The sequence below is a fragment of the Nymphaea colorata genome, chromosome 1 (assembly GCF_008831285.2).
Source record: "Nymphaea colorata isolate Beijing-Zhang1983 chromosome 1, ASM883128v2, whole genome shotgun sequence".
NCBI lineage: Eukaryota > Viridiplantae > Streptophyta > Magnoliopsida > Nymphaeales > Nymphaeaceae > Nymphaea > Nymphaea colorata.
Genome location: NC_045138.2, coordinates 16581519 through 16603733, shown reverse-complemented (window position 1 = coordinate 16603733; position 22215 = coordinate 16581519). Strand labels below are relative to the sequence as shown.

General features: G+C 36.8%; 1 protein-coding gene across 1 annotated transcript; it reads right to left on the bottom strand.

The window, feature by feature from the left end:
- Nucleotides 1-14297: 14297 nt before the first annotated feature.
- LOC116246044 (uncharacterized) lies at nucleotides 14298-21326 on the bottom strand. The gene is made up of 12 exons (XM_031617729.2): nucleotides 20771-21326; nucleotides 20086-20195; nucleotides 19172-19241; nucleotides 18438-18582; nucleotides 18217-18354; nucleotides 17881-18020; nucleotides 16835-16882; nucleotides 15904-16014; nucleotides 15640-15821; nucleotides 15397-15518; nucleotides 14722-14798; nucleotides 14298-14622 (listed from the first exon to the last, which is right to left on the bottom strand). The coding sequence occupies exons 1-12, from the start codon at nucleotides 21056-21058 to the stop codon at nucleotides 14506-14508; spliced, it is 1548 nt and encodes a 515-aa protein (XP_031473589.1). The 5' UTR covers nucleotides 21059-21326; the 3' UTR covers nucleotides 14298-14505.
- Nucleotides 21327-22215: the final 889 nt, after the last annotated feature.

Genomic DNA, 22215 nt, shown 5'->3' with positions numbered 1-22215 from the left:
TAACTGCTATGATAGAAAGCAAACCAAACCTCGTGGGTCATGGTAGACTTTCTCAGCCCACTCACCAAGGTCACATTGACAGGTCAATTTTGGAAAGCTCATGGGCTTTCTCTTTCTAGAAAAAAAAAAAAAGTTTTCTGTGGTCAATTTTGAAGCAGGAGAACCAGCTCCTTAACCGAAGAAAACAACAAATGCACCATAGTTTTGCAGTTATACAGAGCACCAGTGGCTCTGTTCTCAAAGGTTTGATTGCATTGAAAGAGAAAGGGGGAGTTTTTAGTAAATGAAGTATAATATTCTCAACTACAATAAAGTATATTGCATGCCCGGAACATACATTAAAAAGAAACATATAATATTCTTGACTACCATAAAAGTATATGGTATGTACTGCAAACATATACTTCTCTGCAAAAGATAGACTTGGGGTCCGCATGCTTTTCAAAAGTGTCATACCATGTGCACACCCTCTCTCCCTCTCTCTCTTTCTTTCTTTCCTACTTGTGCCATCTCTTTCTTTCTTTCTCTCTCTTCTCTCTTTCTTCTTTATCTTCCTAAAATTGTCGGCAACATGCAATTGTTTGGCTTCTTATGGAGACCAGAAATCAATTGTTTCATATCGATCTGCATATGCACACAGCATCTTTTCTATGAGGCAGAGCATTATGGAGAGAATTACCCGGGAGGATCACGCTGCTGTTGGATTACCTACCACAATCCTTCAGCTTTAAGCATGGCGGCATCAACCTTTTTCACCACCCGTGGGCCAACTTTCTTGATGCCACACCGTCTTGTTCCAGCACCATGGAAAACCAGGGGCTCAAATAATCTGCTTTTGACAGTACATCCAAAAGGAGGGTAGAAGCGCACACGTTGTTCGGCTTTTGTGAGCGTCAATTTCGTGCACAAACTGAACGAAAATGTATTTGTTGAAGGCCGATTGTTTGATAAGAAGAACATAGTGTTCTTGCTGCACTTGTATGGAACACCATCTCATATTTTATACAGCATAACACAACATTAATAGCCCCATAATATCCCGGTTTTCTGGCTTTTTTGAAGCTGGATTCTCCTTGTTATGGGGCGCATTTAGTATCCATCAAACTATATGAGGGTAGGTGAGATTGTTTTAAAATCAAATTATATTTTACAAATAAAGAAAAACGTAAATTCATAAAAGCTGAGGGTGATCATCTGGTAGCCAGGTCTGCAGCAGAAATAAAGAAAAAACATAATATTCTTCCAACATGTCTTTTAAGAACATTTGTTCTAACAACACGATGTTCTTCCTATCAAACACATTATTTTAGAATTCAAGGATTGAGGATTTGTTACATTAACTTATATCAATTTTTTTGGATAAATTCGTAAAACTGTGATATGCTGTTATTATCCAATAAGTATACCTAAAAAATCAAGTAGATTTATGGAAATGTACGATGCTTTTTGAGACATAAGAGCGAGCGACAATATGTTACTGTTGCCAAACGGCCCTAAAAAGTTTTAAGATTGTTTTTTGGGTATGGACTTCTTTGGCCCGTTCAAAACCAAATAATCCACTTTGATTTTGCCATAGTTAAAAGTGAAGGACCATGGTTTTGGATCTGGATATGTGGGTCCATATGTTTGAGAGTGAGTCAAAGTTCAAACACTTTTGACCATGGAAAAGCACGCCGCAGTCTGGGGTGTTCAGACAGTGAGCATTGTATTTATCTTTTTGAAAAACTTACGTCTCGGATCGCTAAACTAAGGTCCTGCGCATATTTATACATGTAAAGACAAAAATGCAAATATTTTTGCTATTTCTTAAAGATAATATGAAGTTCGGGCAGAAACTTTACCAGTTCAATTTACGTTGTTATTTTGATATAAAATAAATGGCTTTGAAAATTTCGTAAGTTTAATAAGTTTTTCTTGGACCAATGCAATGCTGTCAGTGTTTTTCAGAATTCTCAAGGAGAGATATGCATCGGCCGCATCGGTATTTAGTATTTTTAATTGTACTTTTATTTTATTTAAATATATGTCGACTGGTGGTAGCTGGCAGAATTGGCCGCATCAGATCAGCCCATATCTGTCTATATTTAAAAATTGGCCTTTGGATTTATGGTAAGAGATGCGTGCACCCACGTACATACATACGAAAGGTATATATATATATATAACCATTTAATCAAGACCGTCCAATTTAATATGATAGATGGTTGCAATAAAAAATAAATAAATAATAAATATTTTTGTCATCTATTATCACTTCACATTTTTTTTCTATGTTTTTACTCTCAATCGTTCATAAGTTTCAGACGATAGCTTTTGCGAGACGGCTATGTGACATTGTATATATATATTTCTTCAACCTTTCCCATCAGATTGTTTAATGTTGTATATATATATTTCTCCAACCAAATTTTGACGGAAAATTTCTTTAATGTTGTATATATATATTTCGCATCAGATTGTTTAATGTTGTGACTGGATGGAGGTCAAAATGGTGAGGATTTGTTATATATATATATATATATATCACGCTTAATTTTATGTCAGCGACAAATATAATTGCTTGTACGTTTTGACATAATTTATGAACCTGTTAAATGTTGACGTATTTAACAGTGTTGTACAGTATAAAGCTTGCTCCCTGATTGAATATAATAATGGGAAAGTATGGCGCTTTTGTTTTTTTCTTTTAAGTTTTAGTGCAATCTAAATTATTGGTTTACCATATATGAACAAAAAAAAAACACATACAATGTTAGGACTACGTAATCGAATTTAGCATAATAATGAAGACCCCTAAGTCAAATTTGAGAAGAAAAACATAGCCAGGGATTTATTTGAGGCCGACAAATGGGGCCTAACGAAAGCAGTTATGGACCGGACATGCTTGGGCATTACACGCAAGGTAATTATTGTAAACTCGAGCATAAATACGTTCTTCCTATGTTATACATCCACATTATTTTGTTGCAGGTCTTGTGTTAGAAGCAAAAAATGACATTTTCATTTAATACAAATCACATCACCCAAAAAAAAAAAGCAAAAAACTTATGGGTCCAATTTATGCTTTATATATATATATATATATATATATATATATATATATATATATATATATATATATATATATATATATATATATATTCAAGGAAAGAACAAGTGTTGAATTGTCTATAATATCACTGTCACAACCCGACCTACTCTTACACTAGGTTTGGTTTGATGGATCTCAACATGGCCGTTTTGGTTCAAACTGGAAAAATAGTTTCACTTAAGTCTTCTAGGATTCTTCACGATCTTATGTAGGAGATTAAACTTTTCGAAGCGTGACGTTACATATATAACTCAAACTGAGCCTAAATTCTGGGTCAAGGCCTCTTCGACTTGACCCCGATCGAACTAAGCTTGTCCAAATGGACTGCCCCCAATGAACGGGGCTAGCAAGCCAGGTTTGAAGTTTAGACAGATTAAGTCCACTAAAAGCTTAAATTGTTTAACTTTATGTTTTGCAAAATGCAGACTTAATTATTAAAAAATCATACATTAAATGTATGTTTTTTAATTGTATAGGGTCGTGCACGTTAAGCAAATTGCCAGCCTTCCAAAACTTTAAATAAAGTCACAATTTATTATTTTGACAACCAAATTAAGCTTCTCATTAGTTACATTAACAAAGCATCTTAAAAAACCAACACGGCATAAATTTAAGCTGTTAAGTCATAAAATAAGATTTAATGTCATCGCTTGGTGTCATATAAAAACTACTTGTAACTTTGCTTCAGATATTAACATGTAAACTATGCATTGCTTTTTAAACTGTAAAGTACAAAGATAGAAAGGATGGCTCAACAACAAATATTATAACTTTTTCAGAAACCAACTCAACTAAAATTATTATCATATACAATTCTAAAAACTATTGCAAATGATATAATATGCAACTACAATTCATTCCCATGGTTTTAGTTTTTATTATCACCAAAAAAAAATATTGAGTAATAAATGAGAGAGAGAACCCTCTCTATGCATGCGTGGACGTAACATATTGCTTCATGATACGAACGAACTCCAATTTATTAGAAAAGCCTTCTGAAAAAGAAGCAAGACGTCTAAAACCCTTGGATCGGGTGCTCTTGGTCCCACATGAAAGACGTGTACGGTTCCTTCGATGTCGCCTTCGGGTCGGGTCTAAGGGTTACTTGGCTTGGACCCACATCTGACAATCGGTTGCGCATTATAACACGGTCTGCTTGGTCCAAACTCCGACCCGATTAGAAATTGGAATCCTTTTCTTGAAAAAAATATACTGCACGAATTGTAATATTCCGGGGCGCGAGTCATGTGGGTCCAGATACAGGTCCAACAACATGGGGATTCTTAATAACTGGATCCGGACCTGAACCATCTGACATTTTCCGTCGGGGACTCCAGCATCAAACTTGGCGACCGAAGGGATCCATTTTACGACAATGAAACAAACCAAGAAGATCTCGGATCCGGCATTTTTTGATGGAAACAATGGACCCGCTGTCAGATCAGACAGCACCAGTGGTACGGACCTGATTCGGATCCTCTACCGAGTTCAAGTCGCTGACCAGGTCCCTATTACGCCGGGTCGGGTCCTTCATAATGGGTATTATCTGTACCTGATCTTTATGGTTCCGTCTGGGTCCGAGGTTAGGTTTTCTAAATCCAGATCCGATGAGAATTGTCATGAAAGCAGGAGGCAGGGGCACTTTCGGCAGATTGAAAAAACGCATCGCAAACCCTAATAAGAAGAGAGAGAGAGAGAGAGAGAGAGAGAGGGATTCAGGGTGCGCGGGGCCCACATGGAGGAAGGCGCGCAAGTGGGGAGAGAAAATGACCGCATGATTGCAGACGTGGGGAAGAGCGCGGGAGATCCGCCCTGATTGGCGCCAGCGCCATCCCCAAATTTAACGGCGCGGGACGGGGCCGTTAGGTAGTCCCCGCGCGCCACACCCGCCATAATCGACGGCGCCGTTAGTGAGAGGGAGAGTCGGACTCCGATCCCTGTGCTCGTCCCGGATCGGGAATCGCTCTCTCCGTTTCGGTCGCCGAATCGTCACTAAAACACAGACATTATCGCTGGATCTGAGGGAAAGTTTAGAAACCGCACCGCATTTGGATCAGATACTGATCCGGGTGGAATTTAATGAATGTATGAACAGCTTCTGGATCGGCAAATCCAAATCTTATGTTAACAACAATTGCATTTTGCAGCGCCAATCAAGGTGCCGTGGACATGATCTCCCCAATAATTTGAAGACCATTTTTCTTAGATTTTGTCAATGAACACAGACTCTATAGCCACTTCAATCAAAATGGGACTCAAGAGTAACGTTATTTCCTCTAATGACTACAATATAGAATCAAATTGGTAAACTTACTTCGTAAACAGATAAAAAATAAAATAAAATTATTTTTAAAAAACATATAAAAACAATTTAAAAATATTTGTTTAAATAGCAAAAGTTGACACATGGCATCCTTGAATTGGCTAGGGTTTCAACTTGGCAGATTCCCGCAAAGATTGGGACACAAGTTGAGCCTGTGAAATGACTGCACCCTACACCATGGAAGGGGACAAAATGAACTTTGTCCCCTTCTGCCTCCATTGTTCCTTAAAGAAGATGCACTCTTTGTGAATGTGATCTTTGATGGGACACAAACACAGCCCATTAGCTTTTGGTCTTAAGGTTCCTCTTGCATGGCTCTTGGGGATGGTTACTAACTTAACCACTTCTCTTCTCCTTTGCCTTTCCCTTGATCGCGGCCTGAGATCAATAAAGGCGAACCTTTTACCAGATATCCGCCAACTTAGGTGGGTATTGAACTCTTGACCTTCTTCAATTTTGACGCCTCCAGTCTAACGATTCGAAAGAATCTAAGAACCAAATGGCCGACTGTCGAAACCCACATGGCTACTCCATGATCAGAACATTGATCCAATAATGGCATGAATTTTTTATTAGTGCTCCCCAACTTCATTTGGTTTAGTTGCAGGGCAGGTCCAGCTGGTTGAGCCAGGACAAGATCTGGCACACCCTTGGTGTGGGCTGTTTGTGGCTTCACATGCATCTTCAAGAGCTTGTCCTTAATGGAAAATGGTGGGTATTATTAGTTCAGTGTGCCAATGGCTGCTTGCTTGATCAAATTATTGGACTCTTTTTACTTGAACAGAACAAGCTCCTTGTTTGATGGGGTCGTCATCTGGAACAGGGTTCACTAAAAGTGGGCTGACCTTCCATGAGCCATGTGGATCTGTTGGCTCCAAGCTCGCTCATTGGTTTCTTGTGGAGTGAAATATGACATTGGTGGTTTCAATAATGGTGAAGAGACATAATTTTTTTTACACAAGTCCATATTTTAATTGCCTATTGTACATGTAGCGTGTTGTTGTTGCAACATTTATAGCATAAAACATTTTATACACTTATTATGGTCATATTCATATTTTATACAAGGATTTGTGGATTTCTCTCTTTGGGTTCTTTTCTTGCGGCCTTTTACAGTACACTGATTCAATGCATCGAGTAGCTGTGATTGGATGAAGCTCAAGATGATTTCAATTCTTCCTTATATGATGTGACATTTAATTATAATACTAAGAAATTTCTTCTTCCTATTTTTCTAGTGAAACAATCGGGATCATGAAAAAAAACTGAAGCTCAAAGCAATATTTTATGGCGTATACATAAAAAATGCTAAGCATCATATCACCATTACTATAGAGCCTTATCCCAACTACAAAGGATAAACTTTATGGTTCATAATTTTTGTTCTTTGCTTCTTGGAGGCGCAACCTCTATAGCCAATAGCAACTTCATCCACCTTGTGGGGATGTTTGAGATTGATTTGACGTGGTCAATTCAGGCCCTAGTATAAGTGTGAACCCTATTTTACCAATTGAGAATTAAAAAAGAAAAAATTTCATACACTAAAAAGAGAAAAGGTTGAACTCCATAATTCACTGGTGATCATGTAACTGATCAAATCTATCGGATTATTGCTCCAAATTTGAAACCCTTCTGCAGAATCTGGTTAAAAATTTGGATCCAGTTTCTAATCAAATTAATTCTCTCCGAATTCGGATCTGATATATATATATATATGTATGTATGTATGTATCTATATGCGACATGCTAAAAATTTAACCTAATTACATAGAAATATGGGATGTTAATTAGGTAGCTCAATCTGAATTCGGTTTTGAAAATATGATCTGAACCTCAAAATCCGATTACAAAGAGCACAATTAAGTTAAATTTGTCAAAAGCTAGATCTGACCCAAATCTGAACTGTTTATATCCTATGATTCACATAGTTCTCTTTACATCAGATCAGTTAATGTGAGAAGTTCAGCCATATTTGTCATTTTAAATTTCAATGAATTAATCTTTTGTCAAGGATAACTTGAGACCTTACTTTCTAGCATATCATTATCATTAAAGTTTTCCTTTTACCAGCACGCATTATCCAGCCCTTTAGTTGGGATTCACCAAAGCCTTATCATACCAATACTTATTCTTCTTAATAGTTATCTTAATGAAATTTGACTGGATAAGTGTGATCCATATGGTTGAGTCGATAAACATCAATTATTAAATTATTCTTTTCTAAAATTCATATAAAATTGAAACATCAAAGTTGCACAATGCCAAAAAAAATATATATTTAAATCCATCCCTCTCAAATCAACCGTATAAATAAGGACTACTCAGCTAAAAAGTTTGGCAAGCTAAAATCTCGCCATCAGTGTTGTAGAAATCAGCTGATTCTGATTGAATCTATGCCACCTCTTTCCAAATGTGCCACTTGTTGTGACAACCCGACCTACTCTTGGGCTCGGGCCCTTGGTTCGATGGATCCCAACTCGCTCCCTAGCAGCTTTGGTTCTAACCCGAAAAAGGCTAGAAACCAAGACAACCATCTATTCAGAAACCCCCTTTATAAGCACTTGAAGATCTCTTGCAATCTTCGATACGGAACTAAATATTTGGGGTGTTATACTTGTCATGCATATATATATATATATATATATATATATATATATATATATATATATATATATATATATATATATATAACGGTGTCATATCTAACTGAGTCAGCAACCTGGCCGATTCGTCAAACATTGATCATGGCTCAGGCTAGCGACCAAGTGTACGTTGTATTGTACATAAGCTTTTACCGAATCTCAACTGTCACAACTGTTCATAGTTCTCATGCACCACATATGAATACGAACATATATATACAGTTATTGATATTGACCTCATACGTAAGCCACAAACTTTGTGGTGCATGGGGACAAATAATTATTATGTGATATGTCCATGTCTCTTGGATAGGAAGGCAAGTGGGGCTAGTGGCTTGGGGTTGCAACCCCAACAATCTTATCTTTATAGGCGCTACCACTAACCAGCTAGTTAGGTCCTTGTCTAACACTTTGACTCAAATACTTCATAATCCAACTTCACATGATCGACCTTTATGTCACTATACCTATCAAATCATGTCAACCTGTCATCCCAATTTTCATTGGATAAAGCAGCCACCCCAAAACTTCCTCCTTTCTATTTCTTATATTGGTGGACAAGTGCAAGTGCAAGCTCAATTATATATATATATATATATATATATTAACTGAATGGTAGCTCTAACTTTTCAAAGTCACTTAGCCATTTAACTAAGGTTGTCTGATCTAACATAATGAATGAGTATGAGAAAATGAAGGAGAAAAAATGATAGACATTTTAGTCATATACTATTATTACTTTACATATGTTTCTCATTGTTTTTCTCTCAACTATTCATCTGCTTTAGATGGACTGTTTTGGAAAAATGCCCAGTGAGCGACCGTAGATAGCCAAAATCTATTCTCTCTACAAGTTTGGACAGATAAATCCTTGAGCCTCTCACAGCACACCATTCAATGCAATGCATTTGGATATATATTTAATCACACTCACTTGAAGCATTGCATCAGTCCATAAACATGTTTAATCACACCTTCTCCATATAATGCATCGGGCCTTGATTAGACATGTATATATATATATATATATATATATATATATATATATGTATATTCATCCAGCATTTGTCATTATTATGTGTTTTTCAGTGTTACTTGAAGTGTTAATTAAAGATTTGCTTTGCCACTGTATAAATAAGACATTATATAAATATATAGTGACATAAACTGTCCAGGTTGCATGGAGACCTTATCGGTTTAGTGGAGGGCCATGCTTTTGTTGCAATTTTTTCTGGAACTTGTTCCGTGTTTTAGCTGCCGATGTCGAGCTCCTTATCTTCTTGGTATGATGAAGAAAAGTTTGAGCATATCCTCCAGATAAGCAGGAGCGATCTGGAACACATGCAGTAAGGTTCATCCTTGAAACCATGTGGCAACATTATCTGCTAGCCCTACCTCCATTGTTTGCAACTGCCATTCAAGAGGCGATGTGATGCTTATATATATGTCGTTTCAATTTCTTATCTATTGTCCTTTAGAGCGTTTGCTCTATCGCCACAAATTTTGTGTATGCATGTGGTTATATATATATATATATATATATTGACATTGGTATGGATTTTAAGCTGTTACTTTAACCGGTCATTGTTTATGAAAATGCCATGGATGTTTCGCGGGTTTCTTTTTTTGACATGCCAGTTGGTTTATTTCACCTTTGAGTGCATCGAAAGATTGATACAATAAACAAATATAACAGTTTGCTGTTCATCAACATGGAAGCATTTAAAGATAACTTCGAAAACCATGTTAAAGTCAACTTTACTGTATGAAAACAATAAATGATTCATATGAAGCAAGACTTCTGTGGAAGGTAGTCTTCCATTTTTTCATTATTTGATTATATATATATATATATATATATATATATATAGAGAGAGAGAGAGAGAGAGAGAGAGAGAGAATTCGAAAAGGTAAAGAAAGATTGGGTAGCGGCTGCATTAATTGCACATGGATCGAATGTGCATTTACTGATAGTATTAATTGTTTAGGTAGACAATTTATTAGTGGATTCTTCTTGATAACTGTATTTTTCTATAGTTGACAGCATTTAAGTTCCTAACTACTGGAGTTGTTGGCTGGATTTGGCTACTATAATAACTATTGCTCTCTCTCTCTCTCTCAAAGAGACAAGATTGCTTTTCATATGCGGATTGAAGAGTTGCTAAAAGGGCAGGACGACGGCTGACAAAACCATTTTTTGGTTTAATTAATTGTTTTTTAGATCAGGATGTCCAGGAGAGACAGAGAGATGGCTTTATGACACGGCACTTCTTATCAAAGATTTCCCAAAGGGACTACTTCATTGGCTCGGGCTGTGGTTAGTATAGTAGATGGCAGTGGCGGAGCCACATGGTGGCTAGTGTGGGCAGTTGCCCACACCAGCCTCACGTGCCCCTTAAAACATTAAGATTATTGAACCAGTGCCCCACCAGTTAAAATTTTTGGCTCCCCTAGTGGTAGGGGACCCGTCATGGAGTCCAATCTCCCATGTACTAAACCTTAGGAGGGAAACATCATGAGAAAGCTCATCCTTGTTGCTATTAGCAAATCAATTCATGATATTTGCCTTTTGGGGGAAATTCTAACATGTTCTTGCTTTAATCTTGCTTACCAACTTAATGTAATCATGTACTTAGAGTAACATCATTTTATTAACACATTTCTTTCTCTCCTTTTTAAAAGATAGCTGAGTTGGAGAAGTAGTTCCAATTGACGAATTTGACCTTAAAAACTAGGACAAGGCGAATTTAACTTGCAACAGATCAGGCATGAATTTGAAGATAACACTTGCATTCACTTCTTGTTTTTTTCCAGTGAGATTGTCAAATTTGCAATAGTTTGTTTCATAATTGTAACCATCCACTAAAGCAGCCAACTCTGGTTAGCCTTCCACAGTGAAAATAATTAATCAAGAACTATTATAACAATAAAAAACATGGTAAATAAATTATAATTTTTCCCTGAATAACTCCATCTTATTAACAATTTACCACATCCAACCTTCTCTTATTGAAGTTTTCTGAATCCATCCTTCACTTTGATTATAGAGAGCTACCGATGTAGTAAAGACGGGCTGAGAAAGTTAGACTTTTCGAAAGCTATTCTCAGTTGTTTCAGAAAACCAATTTAAGTTTCAATTCACTATGGTTGTTTGTTCGCTTTAAAATTAAGAAATTTCGTGTTAAGAAATACTATTAAATCCGCGGCCTCGATCTGATCAATCAATTAATGACCCAAAAAATATTACGAGAGTTGTATACAACTGCAATAAATTTCATTTCTTGTCAGGTGGTAACCTTTTCCATTAACTTCACCACCCTGACCCACTTCTTTAGCAATTTTTGAAATTTGCCACATCCTTCTTGAATGTTTGGGCACATTCATTCTTCTGTCCATCATGGTCCCAATAATCTAAAGTTAGAGGGCATTGTTTAGAAATAATATTTTACCACTTAACCATACTTTAATAGATAAGACATGAGTTGTTAATAATTTTTTTTTAGTGAAGCTACATGCATGTTATCTTTATATATACCAAAAAAATCTAGAAATTGATGTAAAAATAAACTTTTCTTAACGTACAGCTAAGGTTTTACAAACCCAAAAAAGTTTGAACAGTTCATCATCCGACCTTCATAATATTATATTTGCAAATGAAAAAAACTCTGTTGATTCTTCTGATTTTCAATAGGGAAATGACAACAGTTCAATTAGTTTTCCCAAAATAAAATTAAGGACTCCTATAAAAGTATGACATTTAGTTTCCAAAATCATCTCTAGTCATGCATAAATTATGGCCTTCGATGAAATTGTCTTAGAACTGTTTTATAGACAAAGACTGGGAGTTTTTGTTAACTATTTCTATAGTCTATAACCTGAAGGTGGATACAATGAGACTGTCGAGGAAGAGTAGAGATAGAAAATAACGAGAAAATTGCTAATAAATTGGGAAACTTTACGGAGAAAGGGTCATTCCCTAAAACCACAACAGATCTTGTGCGGGATCCTGAAATAAACATATTAAGAAAGTATGTGCCTTGTATGAGGGAAGATAGTTGAGAAAGTAAGATTTTAATTATTGATCACATGGTTTTAACCTTGTTTAAAAAGAATTGCAGGATCCAACTTACAATGAGGAACATCACTTAGCTATTTTTTCTTATAATCCGACCACGGATGTGTGATTGAAAGGACCAAAATTATATGGATGAAAGGTTAGATAACAAAAATGCCCATCATTTTTTTTCTCCTTGTTTTTCTTTCAATCGTCCATTACGATAGATTGAACATGCCACATGAATGAGCTGGATGACTCTGTCAATTTTGCTCTCTCTATATGTATAAATATAAATATATAAATATATATTTGTGTGTGTGTATATATATATATATACACACACACACACACAAATCAACTTACATGGTGGTCATAACACCTAACCGCAATCAAGAAGTTGCTACATATGTGGACTTTGACAAATAAAATCATGCCTGCTTTTCCTTTCTTTCTGAAACAATATTAAAAACCATACCACTTAACTCACCATATTTGTGAAATGAAAAATCTAGGATACCTTCGACCAGATGCATTCTAAGGGTTAACTATATAAAGTTCAAGCTGTAGTGTAGAATGGCAAAGTTTGGTATTTTTGGGTGAGTGGGAGGCTTTTCCCACCACTTGAGTGAAGGCTGAAGTTTTCCCCCATTTTTTTTATCCTCCCAGAGTTTAGGGTTGCTTTCGGTGCCTTAAGATAATGTTCTCCCAATACTTTAGCTTGCATATCAGTATCCCAATGATCTTGTCATCTGTCGATTCGACTCCGAGTCATGGGTTTGCCAACTACGCTTCAATGTCTTCATTCATCTAGTCGTTCATAACTCTCGACGAGCATGATTCCATCTGGATTATGCATGCAAAGTCATCTGGTAATGTGTTTTACGATTCTGATTCATACCTGGCGTATTTGTCCACACCAAATATGCATTCGATTCAGAAGTAAACAGGGCATTTTTCAAAATTTATCCGTAATTTGTCTTAGGTAGTTAACAAATTTGTTCCTCCACTATTGCAACTGATAAACCCATCCATTTTCATTTCATCTATACCAATCCTGTAAAATGAGTTTATCTTACTAAAAAACTTCTATTCTACTTAAGGTTGTCCTATTTAACTATTTTTACCGACATTTATGCCAATTATTCAGACAATAAATTGTCTAAAATATAGTATCGATGAACAATTTTAAATTGTTAGTGATGTGCTTGTGAAACCCCAGAAAACAGGGGATGGATGTGTAAATTCGAAAATCCCCTCCTAAATAATTTTCCATCCAAGATTCTCATATTGCATGTAAGTTTCAAGAGAAACGAACATAAAAATATGAGGGATCTTTTAAGTGGGAAAAAGGAAAGTTCAGGGTTGGCTCGTGTGAAATGAACTGCGTATATTGGTATTGCTGCTCACTAATGACTCTAAGTTTACATATTTGTGTACCTCTCACGAAACCTTCTACCTGTTTCTGGCTGCGACTCTGTCCCGTTTGCGTGGAAACAAATCAGAGCCTATGGGACTAGGCATGCAAGGAAGATGGATGCTCATAGAACCACTATTGTTTTAGATTTCTTAACAGCTTCCAGGTCTGATTCGAACCGACAATAGGCTTCAATTAGACACGAATTTTGCTGTTCTCTTACAGGAGGAAATAAACAAGCAGGCTCGCATCTTCGAAGTTCGATAGAGATGCCGGTTTATATATTGCGCCATTCAATTTTGATTCCGAATTCAAGTAATTGGATTCGACATGGTAATCAAATGTAGACATGGTATAAAATTTGCGTTACCAACTCTAATAAATATCATATTTTCGGCATATTAAACCGTTTACAAGAAAAAATTCGAATATATTCATAGACCTTTTTTTATAAATATTTCAACAAAATCTGTCCCCCTCTCCAATTAAGCAGCAGTCACAATATGGTAACAACTATATTTAATCTGAGGTCAATCCGTTGACATCCCCAATCCTAGGTCTGGATATCAGATACTTTAACCATTTCAGTCTAAGCACAGCCGCACTTATCTGGCAACTTAAGAGCACATATGGCTGCATATTGGAAATCTTGGGATAGAAAAGAAATTCGTATTCATTGTTCAGATTTGGAAATGGATCCACTCACCCTCCCCCTTAACCCGATGGTGGTTATTCTTGGAACATTATAAGTTGGTGGTGGTAAATCCGAATAAAAATCAACAGACCTTTTCCTTTCATAAAAGAATGGATATGATACACAAAAAATTCCTTCTTTTATGATTTCCTTTCATTTCCTTTTTTTTTTCTTTTCTTTTTCCTGTTGCCATGAACACGAATCTAGTAAATTTCACAGAGGATATACAAAAATGGAAAATCACAACAAAACTTGTACAATCACTGTTACCGCCGGGGCTTGGGTCACTGTTTGCCGGACTTTGCTCGTTTCCAGACGATAACCATGCCTTCAGAATCAGATGAAGCTAGCAAGTTTTCTCCATGGTTCCAAGCAATTCCTATGACAGGAGATCCATGGCCCTGCAGCCAGACAAGTTTTTATCACATCTTATTTCATTTCAACAAAGGGGAGTGGCAGAAACACCAACAGAGTTGTACAATAAGCTAGATTGTGCATGCCTGCAGTTTGTTCACACAGGTGTGTTTTGGTTTGGTCAAGTCGTAGAAATACACGCATGAATCCTCGCTTCCAGAGACTTCACATGGAAAAAACCAATAATAAGTGCTTTCAACAATCATGTAAGGTACTAAAAAAATGACAAAATATAGAAACAGAGCATCATGACAAAATGTTGAAACAGAGCACCAGCCATTGTGTCTGAAAATAATCCAAAAAAAGCTTGCTCGCAATATAAACAAAAAAATTACATCGTCCCTGTAATTGATGACCAAATTCTTTGAGAGGAAAGCCAAGGCCCTCCCCTTCATCAGATCTTGAAAATTCGTTAACTAAAAGGAACAAACAATATTCGATTCTTTTGACCCAAATGGAAAAAAGGTTCGCATTTTTTTTTTCTTCAACATTAGAAGCAGCCATTGAATGCTGAGCATCCGCAAGATGTATAAAAGTGAACTAAAAGATCTTTGTGTTATCTTTTAATTACATAATAAAACATTTCTAATTGAAAGAGTTATAGTTCACATATGATTCCATGAAGGCAAGGCACAATCTCTACCAATCTATGTCACAACAAGAAAGAAGTATGGAACACTGTAAAAAGAGAGAACGTTATAGCAATCCCATGCACGTAAGAGCACAATAATTGAAATATTTTTAAGTATCCAACAGGTTACCTATGAATTCCCCTTTCTCAAGGGACAGCAGTGGACAGAAAGAAGCATGAATTCCATGCGTACGAGGAGGTATTTTGAGTGAGCAACGTAGAGTCAAATAACCCTTAATTTCCAACGTAACGCTGCAAGAAAAGTTCTTATATTTTAGTGTGAAAAAATGAGTAATGGTGAAGCATAAGCTTAAAAGTAATGTGTCTAAAGACTCTAAACTATCAATGTAAAGTGTAAACTAAAAGTCTAAACCTGAAGAAAGAGATGGTGCCGTCTTGAGAACATGTAAGCAGAACAGGACCTCTTGCTAATAAGGAGAATGTGCGATACTGCACAGTTGTTATACGAGACTTGTTTTTGCTGATACTTCTATTGCGATGACTCCGTGACAAAGCACCTGTATGTGAGTCTATGCTCATACTGTGAACAGAGCCCTATCAATTGCAGTTAAAAGAACTATGTCAAAAATTACACAAACTTTCCAAAGACGAGTCCTTTTCGAATAATATGACCAACCTGATTATCACCAGCAAAAATGAGCTGTCCTGTATGATCATTGTCCATTGCAGTAATCTCGCTTTCAAAGGTAATCTTACTTATGATTCGCCCTGTACTAAAATTTATCACCTGGAATAAAAATTTGCATCAGCAGTAACTATCTTGAGCAGCAGCACACACGCTAAGAAACCGCTAAAGGATTGGCCTTTTCGTCAACAAAAGCCAACTCCAGTGTTGAATATTTGAAGTTTAGAATTTAGAGCTGTCACACAGGTGAAGTATGGAGCAATTTTAAGAAGCATGGATATGGGGACGTGGCCACACACACACAGCTTTTAAATTTGGCTATCCAAATTAAGGCCTTCTAGTAACTGTGCAGTCATTTCAACTGAAATCTGACCGTCCAGATGTGATTAGGATTTCAAAAATATACAAATAAAAACACTCTAAATTTTTTCGATGCATACATTGGACCTTATTAACCAATAAACCTAAATCACTTGTTTTATGAACTCTTAATAGAATCTAGTACACATCTGACTTTGGTGATCTTTTATCAATCTTATAGTTTGGGTGTTCCAACCACATGCATATGATTAAATTTATGAAAACCAGCTGTTTTCCAACCAAAATGGTTGGGTGGCCACCAGACAGCAAGATCACTCGACAACCAAATCTGACAAGCAAAAGCAAAAGAATCTTGATCAGTCTTAGAAAGTAAAAGAAAAGGACAAGGGTTTGGACTTTGTCAAAGTTGGCTGAGCCCAAATTGCTATCCGCATCCTACACAGCTTTGATAATGTCCATGCCCATACACTTGTTCTGGAGTGTTGACATCGTTATGGCTGCCTTTTATGCTGAGTTGTGGTACTAATATGTAAACCATACAAATTTGAAGCAATTCCATATACGAAAATATTGAAACTGATAAGCAAAAAGAGAATATTACAGTAATTTCTCTGTTAGAATTGCCCACTGAAAGGAAATTGTTGTTCACCTGCATCACCAATTTTTGATAAATTAGGCCTGTAACACATTAAAAGATAATTCTTCAATATTATAAACTCAAAAAAAATATAATTAAGAAAATAATCTAGAAATGAAAGAATTTGGTGAAAAGGTCTACTGCAAGAAAAATATCTAAAGGTTCAGAAATGCATTACCAACCCATCAAAGCAGATAGGGCACTATGATCCTATTTCAGGTCTCTTTAAGATTTTAACATTCTCCAAGATCACAATTTTTGCTTCATAACTGTGGTTTAAAGAGTTGCCATGTGAATACCAGAAAGGCAGCCAATGACATAAAAATTGACAGTTTAAAGTTTAAACTTTAACCATTCTACAAGTGGATGCATGAGTGCAAGAAATGTATTGTACAGGCACACTTTATGTAGAAATCTGTTTCCCTGTGTGACACAAACAGGGGCAAAAAGAAAAAGGATCGTATTGGGGAGCTATCCACTCAACCAGAAGTAGTATCCAATCCATATCGACCCTTGACAAATAGTCCTCAACTTCCCCCTCTATTAAGATGCTGTTAGGCCGTGCCACCACCAAGTCCCAGCACTATGTACCCTGTATCCAAACAACAGCTACATCCCACCCGTGCTCCCCACCGCTGCTAATCTGGGCAAAACGTTCCCCACATTGAATTCAACAGTGCCAGTGCCTCCTAACAGTTGAAATTTTCAAACCATGCTCCATATCTATGGAACATATATCTGATTTTGGACATGATAATACAGACCACAACACTTGGTAGGAGGGACAACCTCAATCTCATGAAGAAAAAACATAGAAATGCCAAAGTAATTGAGAAGAGGAGGCCAAAAAACTTATTCCCATGATGTAGAAAGTCTAAATAGCATCTAAAACTTTCCAAACAGTGATCCTTCGTAGCTCAACAGATGAAATTTTACCAGGACTTTTAGAAACCTTGATTTTATAAATTAATAAAAAAAGATATGAAGAATAATTAGCAGAACATCCTCACCGGGTGAAAGCGGATGCACAATTGGGAAGAGACTCCGTATATAACACGAACACAATGACCTTTCGATATCTCCCAGATCCTTACAGTTTTGTCCAATGACGATGAACAAATGTACTGATTATTCAATGAAAAATCAAAATCTGCAGACAGTGGATGTTCAGCATAGTTGGTACAGGAAGATCGATAGACAAAAACACCCAAAATGCATTTGTTGCAAAGACATGCTTGGATGTTCCATTAGACTCCAACAGAGCAGATGAGAAGAATGAAGACATATTAAATATTTCTTTTCTGTAATCTATGAAAGCAGATGTTACGACATTCTCCCTGACAGACCTGTTATGTCTTTTGAATGACCTTTTAGCTGCTGAAGAATGGCAGGAGGCTGAGTAACAGTGCAAACAGTCAGGCTTCCATCAGATGCACCATATGCAAGGAGATCAGAACTCATATGCCCAAATTTGACAACTGTGACTGTCATAAAAAAATCTATTTCAGTTCATTCAAACTCTTGCAGAATAACAAGCTCTTATAAGCCAATCTAATAACAAAGTTACCTGAAGCTTTGCAGCTGTCAAAGATGCAATGCATTCCAACAAACGAATAAGCAGGCTCCACAAACCGAATAAGATGGTCAGACTCACTAAAAGTTGAACTGGAACTTGCACAGTGACTCAAAGCAGGATTTAGTCCTTGCAAGTCCTGTGATAGACAGATCAAAATATCGGATATAGTCCCTCAGATACATAAGAAGGATGACAAAACCAAATTTAAGGACATTGCTGTACTGTGTAACTTGAATGCAAGCCACTCTAGTCAAAATTATTTCAATCATAAGTACTTTTCTTACAAAAGCCTGCAATATCAAAACCATGGGATGCAACATAAAATTGGATAGGTTCTTGTAAAAGCTAAAACAATTGACTTTCAAAAGCTTCTAAAACAAGTCTCAAATGTAAAAAAATATATATGGTTTTTTATCATTAAGTCCACAAACATGGAGATCAGATCGCTTTAGTTACACTCAAGTTTACAAGATATTTTCACATACACAAAGACAAATGCACACAAACACACAAACACACAAACAATATAATATAATAGGACTGGATTTTTAAGTCTCTTTTCTCCCATCAACCATAGCATGGAGAAGATGGTTGAAAATGGAAAAATGAAAAAATAATAAAGGGAGTGAGAGGAAAAAAAGAAGTTGGGAAAATCCAGTCAAAAAATGGGACTGGTTGAACCTATATATTATTGAGAGAGCCTAGTTAGTACACATATTACATACCCTGCTGGAGCTCCAGCTCTCTGCCTCGTAAAGGGTATTATGCACACCCGAAGTTGAAGCCCAGCGCCCACTGATGAGCCCGACAGAAAAAATCATGTGTCAATGATAAAACAGAATGAAAAAACATCAACATATAGGCAAGCAACATTTTTCTAATGCTGAAAATTGGGAAATTGGTTATTACATGGTAATAAGGCAAACATGACTTAAAAAAAAAAAAGTGGACAGTAGATGAAATCATGCAACTGAAAGAAGAAAACTGCCACCAAGACATTGATGTATATGGAGAAATATGGAATCATCAGACATTAGAGTAGAAGATGTAGACTAAGTAGAGAAATGTGAATCTCAGGGCCATCTATTACCTGCAGATGAGGCAGATTAATCATGCGATGATAATAATGATGGTGATAATGATGACATCAAATTACATGACACCGGAATCAAATTTCAGCTTAAGTTTCCAAATTATGTTCAATATGTAAGGAAAAAGAAATCAAAGATTGCTGGACTTTGAAATTCCCAAAATTTATAAAGTTCAAGTGGTTCAGAACAAAGTTGACAATCATCAAGTACTAGGATATATGAATCTTAACATGATAATAATACATATCCTCTTTTGCACGAAAAAAATGATCAGATTGCAGTTGTCAAAAATATTTAAGCTGAAATTTTTTATTTCCACAGTTGCTAGTTTGTCAACAGGAGGGTTTTTATTGGGTTCGTCCAAATCACACATATTTTCAGCCTCTGGGACTACACATTTCACTATCTCCTCAAACGTTCAGGTAAACATGGGAGAGAGCTAAATTTTGTCTCCATGTTCCACATGAAGATTTCAGAGTTCGAAAACAATCAGCAGGTAAATGTTAACATCGACAACCACACGTAGTTGTTGTTTATTCTTAACTCACCTATTTCCTGGTGTACTAGTTTGGCTTGGCATTTGCATATTTTCCCAATTTCTTGGCCTACGGATGTAATTCCGGTAAGCGACATACGCCTTGCCGTTGCATCTCCATTCCTTCGAAATGAAAACGAACAATCAGCAATTTGGAAAAGTAATTAATAAATACAAAATTGAATTAGCAGAGCAACATAACTATGAATAAAGTCCAGGCATTTGGGGGTCAGACTAATGCAATTATCAAATTATATGTATGTAAGAATTTTATAACAGCAACTGAGCTTACCAACTTTCTATTAGATATTTAGTGCAGATAGTACAAAAAAATGCTAAATTGCTATAATCTTTTTAAGGGTTATAAGATCGCCATAAAGATGTGGTCTGTAGAATCAAGTTATTGAAAAGCACATAGCCTTCTTGAACTGTTATTGAAATTTAAATGGTATAGAATCCTCTAAAGAAGAGGACCAATCTACTCATACATAAACGCAATTGAACCTACACATGTTTTCCGAGTTACATTGTACCTTAATATGAACATCTCCGGTTTACAATCACAATGTTACTAAATATGATCACAATGTCATCGGCAAAGCAAAGCGGCGATGAATTATGGAACAAAGTAATTCAACGAATCACGTAAAGAAGATGGAAGCATTCCAGACACCCAGCGTCAGAATAAGACGACAGACCTTTCGCCTACCCCTTCCAGACAACGCCTTTCTATAGAGAAGGAGACGCCGAACGCCGACATAGAAGGGATCAGAGCCGGAGACCGAGGGTTGCAGCAGGCAAATGAAGGCCTCAGCGTCTTTCCGTTGGTCCTCCTCCGTTCTCACCGCCTCCTCAACCGACGAACATTCTTCTTTTTCTCCTTCTTTCTCTGCCGATTCTTCGTCTTTTCCTTTGGAGGAACCCTCGTGATTCGCCACCTCGTCCTTTGGGAATTCCACCTCCATTTCCACACTTTCTTCTCCCATTGCCGCCTCAATTTCGCCTAACTTGTAAGATCGGGAAAGTTAGTTCATCGCCGTCGAAGTTCCCGCGTAGATCTGGTAAAATCAACCGTCAATTGCCGCGCATATATCCGAAAGCTGCTTCACCAGCCCGAATGGAGAGATGAGAAATGAGAAGAGAGGAAGAAGGCGTCGGCCTCTCTCTCCTCTCCTCTCTCTCCACTCTGCGTCGGTCCTTTCCTCTCCCCTACGCCCCTTCAACCGGTCTCCCTTCTGCAGCGGTTGCCGGCGGGTGGAATCGGCTTATGTATGCTCCCCACTCTGGGAAATGGATCCGGATGCACCAGTCTTGGATCCAGAGGCCAGATTTAGTTCGGTCATATCCCCATTCAGTCGCTTGGGTTAGCCACGAGAAAGCATTTAAATAAAAAATCATATTTCAAATTCTCAACAGGGCTAGGCGTCGGGCCAGGGAGCCTAGCTCGGGCTCGGGCTCGGGCTCGGTCTCGGTCTCAGCCCAAGCCGTGGCCCATCATCCCATGCCTGCAGTTCGAACATGGTCTGGCCTGATTATAATAAATACATATATATAATATAATATATAAAAATTTAACCTATAAATATACTGCACCCAGCCACCCACCCAATTCAATGATAATTTTTTATTCAACAAACATTAGGGATGTGATCTACATGTATTTGCTATTGAAAAACATATGATTTTAGCATTAATGTATCTTAATATCTTAGAATATTCACTGCCCACATGTCCAATTTTTAAGACTAGAAATTCTCATTTTTGGATCCAAATGATATGATCTAAGGTATCATTCTTTCCAAATAAATCATGATGTTGAATGCATACACAAGGTTTGTTTGCCAGAATACAGCCTTTAGTTATGGTTTCATGGTATAGGATTGGGTACTTTGAAGGACATATAAAGTTCAATATCCAAAGTAAGAATTTGTTTTTCCACAAAAATGTGAGAAATTGAGACCCATTTTCATTTTTCATGTGAAAGTGAAACTTTTCCAAAGTGGCTGAACAAATACCTAAAAGGGAAACGTGAGTTCCATCTTGTAGCACGCAAGATCAAAATTTTCACATTGAAAAACGGGTTCAATAAGGGGAGACCAATTCAACCCTTTCTTGCTAGTCGATCCTGAAGGTTATCCAATAA

Bases quoted from the DNA above. Each gene is read 5' to 3' on its own strand.
- LOC116246044 (XM_031617729.2), bottom strand. From the start codon at position 21,058: ATGGGAGAAGAAAGTGTGGAAATGGAGGTGGAATTCCCAAAGGACGAG. The intron at 20,196-20,770 runs GTCTGTCGTCTT...TTCATTTCGAAG, and splicing joins CTGGAAGGGGTAGGCGAAAG to GAATGGAGATGCAACGGCAA. The intron at 18,021-18,216 runs GTCTGTCAGGGA...CACTGTCTGCAG, and splicing joins TCATTCAAAAGACATAACAG to ATTTTGATTTTTCATTGAAT.